Source organism: Lissotriton vulgaris, chromosome 4_1, assembly GCF_964263255.1.
Source record: "Lissotriton vulgaris chromosome 4_1, aLisVul1.2, whole genome shotgun sequence".
Lineage (NCBI taxonomy): Eukaryota > Metazoa > Chordata > Amphibia > Caudata > Salamandridae > Lissotriton > Lissotriton vulgaris.
In genome coordinates this window covers 2,018,073,776-2,018,086,501 of record NC_141691.1, presented here as the reverse complement: position 1 = coordinate 2,018,086,501, position 12,726 = coordinate 2,018,073,776, and the positions used below count along the sequence as shown (strand labels likewise).

Sequence of the window (12,726 nt, the reverse complement as noted above, 5' to 3'; positions counted from 1 at the left end):
GGCATTCCGTTAGGATCCGGTGCGTCGTCTGTCCTCATTTTCTTAATCAGGTTGGTTATCTCTACCGTATTGATAACTGGTGTTTTGTCCTCTTCCTCGGTTGCTGTAGGGATTTGTTGTTCTTGGGTATCCGTCTTTTTCTGGTCTGTTGTGTACAGTAGCTTTACGTAATTAACCCACTCGGAGGCTGCCATGCCGTTTTCTTTGCTTTGACCGGTGTGGCACAGTTGTCTGATGTGTCTCCAAAGTCTAATGTGACCCTTTTCTTTGAGCAGGTTAAATATTTTCAGCCACTCTGCCTCGATTTTCTTTGTACGAATTTCCCATATTTTCTTCCTGTGTTCCCTGCGAAGCGCTTTTATTTCAAATATGAGGTAATTTGTGGCTCCTTTTCTTCTCGCCTTCAAGGCCTTTCAGAGACTCCTTTTGGTTTGCTCTAAGTCCCTAGAGTTTGGCTGTAATGATTGGTTTTGCGGATGGAAGACCTGAGCTTTGGGATGCCTCTGACCTGTCCTAGCTCTGATTTTAGTTCCTCAAGCAGTTCCTTCCAGAGCTACAGGGAAGGGGCCAGCCTTCTATCTGTTTGGCACTGCTCTTTGTGTGTGACCCACTCCATGAGTACTGGACTTATTATTGTGGACATTTTATTCTATTCAGTACTTCATGGTGCTCTTCACCTGTTGAGGTACCCAGTGTTACGGGGTGTTTTGCGGTTTTCCCATTTATATCAAGAGTGACCCTCAATGGCCTGTGATCACTTTCATCCCGGTTTCCCACCTCAAAGTCATTAAAGTGTGTTTGCAATTTTTCAGAGATAAAGATGTAATCAATTGTTGACTTATCCCTGAAGGTGGGCAAGGGAAGCCATAGAGGGTCCACTGCTTTCATGGATGAGTATGTGGAAACCACGTTATGCTCGAAAAGAAGCTGTTGTAGAGGCGCCAATTCTGTTATGTTTGGAGGTTCCCTTGTACCATCTCCCAAGCCCCTGGTATTCATGTCCCCTACGACGATTGGATGATGTGAGGCATATTTGTTTATAAGATGGTCCATTTTTATAGTTCATGTTTTTAATGCTGGCTTTTTTTGCTGTGTGGCAGGGTTTATATAACAATTAATTATCAACAGTCGAATTGAGATGTTATTGCTTTTAAATCCGAAGATCAGTGCTGCTTGCAGGTTGGGGGAATTAGTTGCAAGTGATTTTACCTCTATTTTGCGGGTATGATAGATATAAACTGAGAGCCCGCCTGCTGCTCTCCCAAAGATGTTGCTTTTTATTGCTGCGGTGTGAATCTCATAATAACCTGAGAGAATTAGGGGTTCGGTGGCCCATGTCTCTTGTATGCACAGTGTGTAATTTTCTCGGAGGTACGTGCATGCTACTTTACAGCTAAGCAGTCTTTTTAACCCTGCAACGTTCTACGATAGAATGGACAGAAGAGTGTTTCACACTCTTCTATTCATGTTCGGATAGCTGGCTGCCTTTATACTGTTAAGTGTGCCGTTGAGGGAACAAGTCTCCAGGACCGTTCAGCGTGTTTTGCATTGCCCTATGCTTTCGCTCCGTATGGTACACAGCCCTTTGCTCAGCTGAGCTTATTATCTTGTAGGCGTTGTAAAGTCTGGTTTCCATGGCTGAGCTTTTCCCTGTTTGATTGACTGCAGTCCCCCTTAACACGGAATAAACCTCCTTTGTTGGCGAAATTACTGCTAATTCATGTGGGTATTTCTCGGGAATGGGAAATGCTATGTCAATGCCCCAAGCAGCCATTTTTGCTACTTCATCTGTTGTGAGCCCCACCTGGGCGAGCCGACTCACCCCAATCTAGGTTGATTCACCCTGGGAGTCACTGGTTAGACTTAGAAACTTAACCCAGACTAGGTCGTTTGATTGTATTTCCGTGAGAGACGGGGTGTGCTAAATTGCCCCTGTTTAAGATATCATGTTGGCATTTGATGAAATATCTGGGGGTGAGAATCACCTTGTGCTTTGTTTTGCAGACTTGGTTTGCTTTAAGCTGTTTATTTTGGTCTCCTTCCCAAATGCTTGCATTGTGACTAGAACCAAAAGTCCATTGGCATGGTTCTGATTGCTGGGCCGGACTTTGGACTGGCTGCTCTGCTTGATCGCTGATTTTCTGCCAGCCCGGGGCTATGTGTCCCATAAGTAGGTTGGCCCTGATCTCGGGTTCATGGTCCTTAACTGATCCCGCTGGTTTTCTTTGCTCTGCCTTCTTGTTGTTTAGTGTTGAGGTGGATGGACTGTTATTGCCGGGCCTGTTGGACTTTGACAGACCTCCATGTGGGGGTTTGGCTGTGTGGGACTATCCCTCCCTTTTGTGTTGCCGGAAGCCGCTGGAGCTATGCATATTGAGTTATTTGAAGCATGATTTTTCGTAAAAATCGGGAAGAGACGTCTTTTCTCTATGATGATTTGTGAATTTTGAGTATGTGTTGGTAATAGAAGAGCATGCTTTTTTGATGCCTTAGCTTTTTTTCCTGTTTCTTTAACTTTTTCTTAGCCCTCCTTGAAAGAGGTTCCTCCTTCCTTTTCTGGTTGGAGTTGTTACCCTCAGTTTGCTTCCCTGGGGAAGAGATACTAACGCTGGAATTACAGCTGGATGGACTGCTAAAAGGTTTGGTGGATACTAAAGGATCTTGTGTCTCAGAATTTGTTGTCGGGTTCCCCGTGTTGCCTCCAGCTGTGATACCCAGCAGGCTTTCTGGGATTACAGCAGGTGTGGAGCTACTCTTATTACTTGGGCCCATCTTGCTTCCTGTTTGAGTTTTTAATGATTCTTCCAAACCTTTAAGGATTTCTGGCAGTGTTGCCCATGTGTCCATTAGAGCTGCGCACGAGCAGGTGCCGATGCTGTTCTGGATCTCGCTAAACTTGTTTATCTAAGAAGACCACCTTATTGTTCAGCTCCTCTAGTCGTTGCGCAATGGTAGATAAAAGATCGATTTGTAACTCCATTTTCTTCGATTGCCAGAGCAGTGACCTGGCCATATTTTGCACTGTTTCCCCGGAAGAGGATGCTCCTAGATCGTGAATGGCACTGCTCTCATAAAGCTTTTGGCTCTGGGAGCTTGGTGTGGGGGAAGGAGTACGCCGGTTGTCGTTAGAGCTTCTGAAGAGATTTGGAGTCAGCTCCAGTGTGCTTTGTATCTTGGATTCCAAGTTAAGGAGGAATGTAGGAGATAGGCATCCCGAGTTTTGCAGCCGCTCTGACACACCTGTTTGTCTTAGACCGGAACCTATGAGGCCCGCGACGGTATCTGCACCGAGAAGTGCGAGAAGGGAGAGAAGATTAGGTTGTTCTTGGCAGTGTATTTGGGCAGTCACAACTTGCTCTGGGTTTCTGCAGATTAATGCAATCCTGTCACCAACTGGGTCGCTTGTATGTCTGAGTTTCTTCCCTGAAGAGAGTCCCGGCCCCGAGCAGGATTAAGAACGTCGTCTTTCAGTGCTTGTACTTCCTATGTTTGCACTTTGTGCTTGTGTAGCTGGGAGCATGTGATCGACTGGCTGCCTGAACTGTAATCCAACCCGTCGCTAATCTTGGCTCTTCGTTGATCTACCATGGCTGAAGTGCTCTCTGTATTGGGCGGAAGTTTATATAAGAATTGTGTTACGAGGCTTGAAAATAACTTGTTGTCGTGTTCTACAATCCTTGCACTCCTTAAAAATCTGGGAGATACTTTAGACTTGTGTAGTGGCTTTGCGCGGCCGTTTTCTTGTTGCTGAGTGTTTTTTCCTTCTCTTTTTTTTGTCATTCTTCTGTGGGGATAATCTGCTTATCAATGAGACCTGTGTGCTCCTTACGGCTTCCTCCACAACTTCCCTCTGTTCGGGGGGGGGAGGTGCTCCTCACGACTCCCACCTCCACTCTACCCTCTATGTAGAGGGAAAGATGCGCTTGCTTAATTGAAAGATTGCTTGGAATCTTGTTGCTTAGGTCCCTTTGCCTGCCGCTTTGGTAAGCGGCTGCTGATGCCTCTGCTGCTGGACTCGATCAGCCGGTCTGCGGCGAAGCCCGCACCAGCTCTGGCGCCTACCCGCTCTCGGCTCGGCTTCATTCCTCTCTGTGAGTAAGAGGCTCCTTTTCCGCCAGAGTTCACGAGCCAACGGAGTTTACCTGCAGAGGCTGCTGAGCTGGCTATTCCTTCCCCGGTCGCGGCTCCAGGCGAGCACTCCTCCTCCGGCTACTCCCTTCACTCGGATGCGATCCGGGGAATAGGATCGGGATACCAGCGCAGGGCAGATGAGAGGGGTCAAGGACCCGGGAATATTGAGGAGTAACGAGGAGAGCCGCGAGCGATAACCCTGGACGTCTTTGATCCACCACTTCCCTGTTTATCCCTGCTTATCCGCGGACTCTTGCCTCCAGATCTCAGCCTGATCTCGGCTTAACATCTCATCCACTGCTCCCCTCACCTCCACCACCACCCTGCTCCACAGCTCCGTCTACAGCAGCAACAGGGGGTGAAAGGTGAAGGGTGGAGGGCAAATTGTGTGGGGCAAAGCGAACAGGAAGTCGGACTGTCACCGCGCCCCTCGGGCCACAAGGGAGTCACAGGGGTCACGGCCGCGGCACTCCACTGCACACCACTGCCCACCGCAATCTGCAAATCCACTGTCCGCACTCCACAGCCTACCTCCGCCACCGACCTCTAGTGAAAGCGGTAGCAGTCGCTGAAGCTTGCAACAATGCCGGGAACGGGAGCTACCAGAAGCGTCTTGTGAGTCCTCTTCGTCCTCTAGCAGCGGTTGCTGCGGTTGCGGTGAAAGCCAGGGCACTGGGGCACCAAAACCACCTTCGCCGATACACCCGGTGGGCTCAGGGGCGTCAGGGGCGTAAACGAGAAGAAAGGCACGGAGGAAAGTAAAGCCGCTGCCGTTGCTGAAAGCCGAAAGCCTAAACTGCTCCGAGCCTCGTGGCGGCGGCGGTGATCGGGAAGATGCGCAGCGGATTCTGGGCATGTTTATAGGAATATTTCTAAGTCCGCAGCCAGTTTGAGTCTTTATGTTGGAGATGACCGGCCTTGATGGAATGGTCTTCAAGATGTAACTTCCTCAGGGTCTCAAATAAATATCAGATGATCCTCTGTCTGCGGCTGTTTGACTAAGGGTGAATCTCTGGTCTACACTTCCCTAAATATGGATTGTTTGACACCACGGAATTCATACCTACTGTCTGAATACCACAACAACCTGATGAATCGAAGACAGATAAGATGTCATGGGGCAGGGGTGCTTTTAATGTCATAGTTGTCGCCGTGCTGTGCCTTTTCTCTTGACTAGCTGAACTTGCACACAAAGTTTATGGAGAGACCAACAAAGAAAGTAGTTGAACACTTCTTTTCTACTTTGGTAACAGAAAATTCTTAAACATTAACTAAAGACAACAACCTCTGAAGTTCAGCACAAGATGTCCTCACCACAGCTGAGCGCGAGGTTCACAACTCAAAGGATTCTGAAATAACGAAGATGTCTTCTGAAGAAGAGCGTTTACCATGAACACAGTCCATAAAGTTTTCTATCACAGAGGCAAATTGATACTTCTGTAATGCCAGGCTAAGCTGTACCAGAGCCCACTCTGTGGATTAAAGACCGACGCTTAAACCCTATTCTCAAAGTCCATGTAGCTTTTTCAAAAAGAGCTAGTAGGGATACATGTTTTTGCATTTAACACTTTAATTCAATTCTAAGTCACAGATGTTTGATTTTGCCAATTCCTGAATAAATATTTTGGAGTCTCACAAAAGAAGTTAGACATAACGCATTTCCTGCTCACAATCTACGCAATCACCAACAGTTCTCACCACCTAAAACCTAGCATCCTATATGCCCCGTTGGTATGGAGTTCTCCCTCAGGCAAGTCGGATAATGGCCCCCAACACTTAGCTCCATCTTCTTACGTGCAACATCCTATAGCCATGACCTTACATACATCACTCGGCCCAGCATCACCCTCGTCCCTTACCGCACAGTGACTCTCTAACTCTAACCAACTATTGCCTCTGTGCTCCACCTGCCACCCACGCCACTGCCTGGACTACTAGCAGTGTCGGATTAAACCCTGTGGAGGTTCCTAGGCATTGGAAATATTGCCCCCCCTTGCAAATTATCTACAAAGACATTTTTAATTTTACTAACCAACAATTTTCATAAACCAGTTTTATTACACAAAACAAAACATTAACAATTGTTTATGTTATTATACAAAAATTAATTTGAAATAATTTAAGAAAGCTGGATTGTAATTTTCTCTCAAGATCAAGTCAATATTATTTTGATCCATTGTCGCGGGCCCCTAAAATGAGTGAGCCCATAGGCCGGTGCCTACTTTGCCTATTTGGAAATCCGGAACTGACTGCTAGGCACCAACCTGCGGGGTCAGAGCACAAGCATGCAGGAAGCGAGTGTTGGCCTGTTCATTGTCCCCAAAGGGAAATGCAGTGGGGCTTCTCTGCCTCGCTAGCCCCTACCCGCACTTGAGGGGCAGCATCGGAAGTGGGCACGTCCCTTCAGGAGCATTTGGAAGGAAAAGAGAGAGCGAGAGTAGCTGTATGTGCGTTTCCCAAACTGCAATATGCCACAGATCATGCTATAGTCCACTTACTAACATTAAACTCGCGTACCACCAGCGGTGAGTGCATCAACCTTCAGCAAAGAGCACACAATTACGCAGACATTGTCCTAAACGTGCAAGTAATGCGCGGGTCTGGTGAAATAGACATTTCTGAAATAAACATGCACCCTCACAAGCACTTTCAAACAAAACAGGAATTGCACACATGCAGCATTCCGACAACGCTCTGTCACTCGTTTCATTTTAAAATCACACAGAATACGTGCAAAGTTCCTCTGGTGAGTTTCTCTACTATAAAGTGACCAGACCACGGAAGGGGAGAGGAGTTGGCCTAATGGCTAGGGCAGTCGACCTTGAATCTGGGGAACTGGGTTTGAGTCTCGGGAATATCACTGAACATCCTGTGATTCTGGGCAAATCACTTAATCTCCCCGTGCCTAACAAAAATGAATATGTCCTCATGTAATGCAACTGGTGCTATGTAAAATGCTCTGATACCCGATTTGGGTCAAGTTTGCGCTATATAAAACTTTAAAGAAAAACAAAAAAGGGGACTTTCTTTTTGGGTTTTATCTATTCCATGGTTTGATTTGGCTTTTCTAAAGGGCAGTACTGGGTGCGGTGGAAGCTTCCACATTTACATCTGCAACCACAGCATTCTAAATGTTGTTTTTCCATCACCGACCCCTAAAAACTGCTAAGAGAATTCTTGTTGATTATTAAAAAGTCTGGTCTTTCCTCTCGGGCTCCCTGAGGGCCACCACCTAAATAACAGAGGTCTGCAAAGAAAACATGTAGTTTCCTCCACAGTCTGTTAACAACTTGCCATCATTAACAACTAGCACCATAAAGTGATATAAACCAGCTCTAACGTCCACAGATCAGCCTGCTAGCAATCCCCACAGCCCGTAAGTACAGCGTCAGAAAACGCGATGTAAATTCATATTACAATACAATACAAGATATGCACTCGAAATACGCTTGTGCATTGTAGTCACAGGCCCTTCATATACTTAGCTGACACAGATGACCCCTGCAATGCTCTTACAACCTTCATTTTAGTTACTGTCTATTAGAAAATAGGAACAATTTCACAGTCCTGATAGAGATGGTCCCACAGGTAAGATGGCTGCAAACGTTGGTCCCCTACAACGGAAGACGTGGGACCAAATGACTAAGAAATGCAGTCAGCAATGCAGTATCACAAGCGTCCCGTAGGAGGCTGCACCTATTAACCCCTTCGCTGCTAGGCCTTCCCCCCCGTGCGATGCCTTTTTCCGGTTATTTGGGGTAGTTTGCGCATAGGACCCTGTAACATTTTGTCCATATGTTACCCACGCCAAATTTGCGTCCTTTTCTTCCAACATCGTGAGGATTTTAAAGGTACACAGGGTTTGTGGATTCCCCAGGATGGGACACAGAAATTAGCCAAAATACAACAACAACAAAAAAAATGTAATGAGGAAAAAGTGCTGCAGAAGAAAGAGTCTGTATTTTCCCTCCAAATGTTATCAACAAAGGGTTTGTGGTGCTGAAATCACCATCTTCTCAGCTTTCAGGGACAGTCCGACTTATCAGAAAACCAAAATTTTCTACACATTTTTGGCATTTTACTGGGGCATAGCATATTTTTACTATTTTTTGTGCTATTTTTCCAATCTCCTTCCAATTAGTGGAAGAAAGGGGTATGAAAACAATAATGGATCCCGGAAAGCTATACATTTCAGAAAAGTAGACAATATTCTGAATTTAGAAAGGGGTCATTTGTGTAAATACTTCAAGCTTTTCCTATAGAAACTAACAGTTGAAATAAAAAAAATATTGAAATTGAGTTGAAAAAAACAGCTATTTGTAGCAACGTTTTCACCTGTAACCTCTTCTAATCATGTTATGAACAACAATTGGTCCTTCAAACATTCATAATTCGAAAACAGTAAATATAGCTCAGAATCAGTACTATATTGAGTTAAGCTATCCAGCCGGACATTTGATTTAATAAATCAAGTGATTGATTGTGGTAAATCAGAGAGTAAATCGAGTGGGACACAGTCCTGTATCCTTCAAGAACAAACAAAGACAATCACAAATGAACAAACATTTTTCAGGCAAAATAAAAAGGAAAGCTTTTCGCCAATACGGATATTGTGAGCAAGCTTTTAGAAGTAAACAGTGATGCACTTGCTTTAACAAATGAGTTAAACATGCATGCTGTTTAAATAGTCGACGACGTTTCAATCCATAACTAGATACATGGATCATCATTGCCGATTTTTTAAAACAATATATCGTTAGGTCCGCTGGACCTTTCTGGTTGTGTTGATATATAGGATTTGTATGTTGACCAAGAACCAGAGGTACCCAGAGTCAATAACTGAGCTTCGCCTTGCAATGGATTTTTATTGTGTACAGAGTATATTGCAATTAATTTGGCAAAATATAAAGAGTGAAAAATAGATATAAAGGAAACCTATGTATTTCCGGAATGGGAAGAAAATACAGAGCTTTGAAGCAGTCGTTATTTGCACATCTCCGAAATTGTGGGTACCCATACTAGTATGCGAATTACAGGACATTTTTCAAGGTGACTTCTTTTTTACACATTGTCTTACATTTGAAAGGCAGACGTGCATAGAAAGTTAATAGGTAATAACACTTGTTCGACAATTCTGTGTTCCCCTAAGTCTCCCAATAAAAATGGTACCTCATTTGTGTGGGTAGGCCTTGTGCCTGCAACAGGAAACGGCCCTAACCACAACATGGACATATCACATTTTTCTAGTGAAAACTGACCCTTTTTCACAATGTGCCTTAATGTGGATTTTGGACACTAGCGCCGCCCGCACGTGGGGAAACCTAGCACACCTGTACTTCTTTTTTTAAACTAGACATCCTGGGAAATCCACCATAGGGTGACTTGTGTGGCTCTCGGGTTCTGTAATCCAGAATCCCTTGCAAACCTCAATCTTTGAAAAAAAAGAATTAAATAAAAACACACTGTAATCACATTTCTGTGATGGAAAGTTCTGAAATCTGTGGGGAGCCACAAACGTCCACCCACCCAGCATTTCCCCAAGTCACCCAATAAACATGGTAACTCATTTGTGTGAGTAGGTCTAGTGCCCACGACAGGAAACACCCCCAAAACATACTGTGGAGACTTCAGAATTATTGATTACAAAACTACTGCCGTTTTTGGTACCAGGCTTAGCGGCCATCTAGGAAAACCTACGACAGCCAAACATTTCCTAAATCTAGACAACTAAGGGAGTCCAGGAAGTTGCGGGTTGTGTGGATCTCCCAATATTTTCCTATCCAGAATCCCCTGCAAACCTCAAATTTAGCTAAAAAAAGAATTCACGTTTTCTTCACTTTTCTGTGTGGGAAAGTTGTAGGATCACAGGCCCCCCACAAATTTCCTACCACCCAGCGTTTCCCCAGGTCTGCCGATAAAAACGGTACCTCACTTGTGTGGGTAGGCCAAGTTCCCACAGCAGGAAATGGCCCAAAATGTACTGTGGAGACTTCAAAATTATCGATCATAAAACTTTTTGGTTTTGCTTGGTAGTCATTCGCGTTTTTGGTCCCGGGCTCAGTGGGCATTTAGGGAAACCTACCAAACTCAAACATTTGTGAAAACTAGACACCTAAGGGAGTCCAGGGATGTGCATCTTGCAAGGATATCCCATAATTGTCCAACTCCGAAGCTCCTGCAAAACCTCAAATATAGCTGAAAGAAATCATGGTTTCCTCACTTTTCTATGTGGGAAAGTTGTAGGATCACCCGGCCGCCACAAATTTCCTTCCACCCAGCGTTCGTCTAGATCTTCCGATAAAAATGGTACCTCACTTGTGTGGGTAGGCCAACACAAATGTGCTCTACTTCAAACACTTGCATGGGTTACGAGCACATTTTTAATCATAATGTCCCTACAAAAAAATGTTTTGCTTCGTTGTAGTTGCCCTAGCCTGCAGATGCACCGTTTTCTTTTCTGCTATGCTAAACAAGAGATCCTTGGCACAAACAGCGGGAGCAGCCAGGAGGCGTGGCTTTAGCAAGAATCGAAGACAACTTTGGGATGGCCAAACAAAATCATCACTAGACCAATGCTCCAGGGGAGGAGGAGGACACTAGAAGGTGGGACACAGAAGCAAAATAACCCACTAAAAAGCAAGCTTTAACACTGACAATCTCCATTAACAATCAGCAGGGATGGCATGAGTGAAACCCCACAAAGTACATACAACAGATTATCCTGCAACGCAAGCACTGTATGCTCGACCTGAAAAGGCATTTGAAAAGAAATCCTGGTCTATAGCATATTAAGTCTACACCTTTAAATTTGGCACCACACTTTCTAAAGGTCCCTGCAGGTAAGGAAGTTGAAATTCTTCAGAATACTGAGAAAGTGGACAATGCCTTCCAGATTTGAAGTGGAAATGGCTAAAGACATCTTTAAATCCGCTGTCATTTCCTTGGGCAACTTTGCCACCAAAGCAAAAAACATTCCCAAAAGTTAAGGGGAAAAAGGCCACCATCTAGTGTATCTTCAACTTGAAAGGAAAAAACACAGACAAACTTTTTCAAAACACGTCTATACCATAGCTAAAAAACAAAATATTTGGGAGAGTAAAAAGTTAAAAAGAAAATGGTAAAAACACATTTTACACATCTGAAATTCAATGAAGGATTGACAAAAAGTGAAATCATCAAACTCAGGTAAAGTATTCACTTTATAGAAGTAATTTTATGGCAAATGTTACCTATTTTAATGAAACCATTAACATCTCTATTTAGCATTCTTAAAGATGTAAAGTAAAATTATATTATTTCGAAAATGTAAATTCATTTTACATATTCAACCCCCTAAAAATACGGATGTCAGTCTTTAACAACATGTACCTTCTAAATAAAACCATTGGTAATATTCAATACAGTGCAATTTTTTTATTACTTAATTCACAAAGCTTCACTTACAAAATTAATTTTCTTACAATAAAACTGATTTTTTGTTACGTTGCTGTTGGATGTGCAAGATTTTGAGAGCTGCACAAACAGACCTTGGATATTTTAAATTCTAATGGTTCAATAGAGTTCATAAACCCATGCTTCGAGGAAAATCACCATAAACAAATTGATCTCGGATGTCCAAATTCCTAGTCAGGTTACCTCGACACCTTGGTTTAATATTGTTTTCCATTTTCCCCCATTATTAAGATGTTAGGGCTGCTGTATACAGAAATAACTTCATAAAATGCGACGCAATGTTATACGCAGGTGCAACATAAGGAAAAACGCGAACCGCAGGCGTCACTCACCATTCTTGGCTAGGAGTTCTCCTAACTGGTTGCACACAGTTGCCTCTTCCTGAAGGTTATGGGCCTTCTGAGCTTTGATTTTGGCTTTTTCCAGCTCTGTGATGGGGGAGAGGAAACAGGAAAAACAAATACATGAATGAAGTTAAGGAATTTTTAATTATACCAGATCACAGTGTAGTCCCCAAGCAGATACTATAGCACCTACAGCTTTGCACATTCAATCTACTGCACTACTGCATCTTCGTCTTTCACTCAACTTGCCACCACTCACAATGCCATTGTGCTTGCTCTTATCCAACGGCTAGGTGGTTCAGCAGCATCATTGCTTGGTGTACGAACACCTCAATTCATGACTGTAAGTTTGGGTGTTTTATTCTCTAAGCATTGATTGTGAATTGTAAGCGGATCTACTTACATGTGAGAACATCTCCAAACAAACTATTTTACAAGCACATGCAGCTATGATCTTTGGTGGTGATTATTTTACATCGCTGTAGTATATTAACAAGGGCGTATTGTAAGCAGTGATAACAGCAAAAAGGAGTTTTACGTGCAGAAATCTCAAAAAACAAAATAGGAGATTATGACACATCCAGAGTGCTTTATATTTATAGGGGGTGTTACCTTACATGAACAGCCACAATGTCCATTTGCTTTGGGTGTATGAGCTAACACCTGCCTGAAATCAGCAAGAGAGGGTAAGAGACAATAAAGTTCAACTTTACGCAAGATCTGGAACACTCAAAGTTCAATTTGAAAGGGATGAACCTGGCCTTGGTGCAGTTGTAGACGACAAAGGAGAATAACGCAA

The 12,726-nt window shown here is 43.8% G+C and overlaps 1 protein-coding gene across 1 annotated transcript in view; it reads right to left on the bottom strand.

The window, feature by feature from the left end:
* TONSL (tonsoku like, DNA repair protein) overlaps positions 1-12,726 on the bottom strand; it is a 419,298-nt gene that overhangs the window by 373,192 nt on the left and 33,380 nt on the right. Inside the window, exon 2 of the mRNA XM_086966418.1 lies at positions 11,916-12,011. Within this exon, the coding sequence (XP_086822544.1) occupies positions 11,916-12,011 (96 nt within the window). The remainder of the gene's footprint in view (positions 1-11,915; positions 12,012-12,726) is intronic.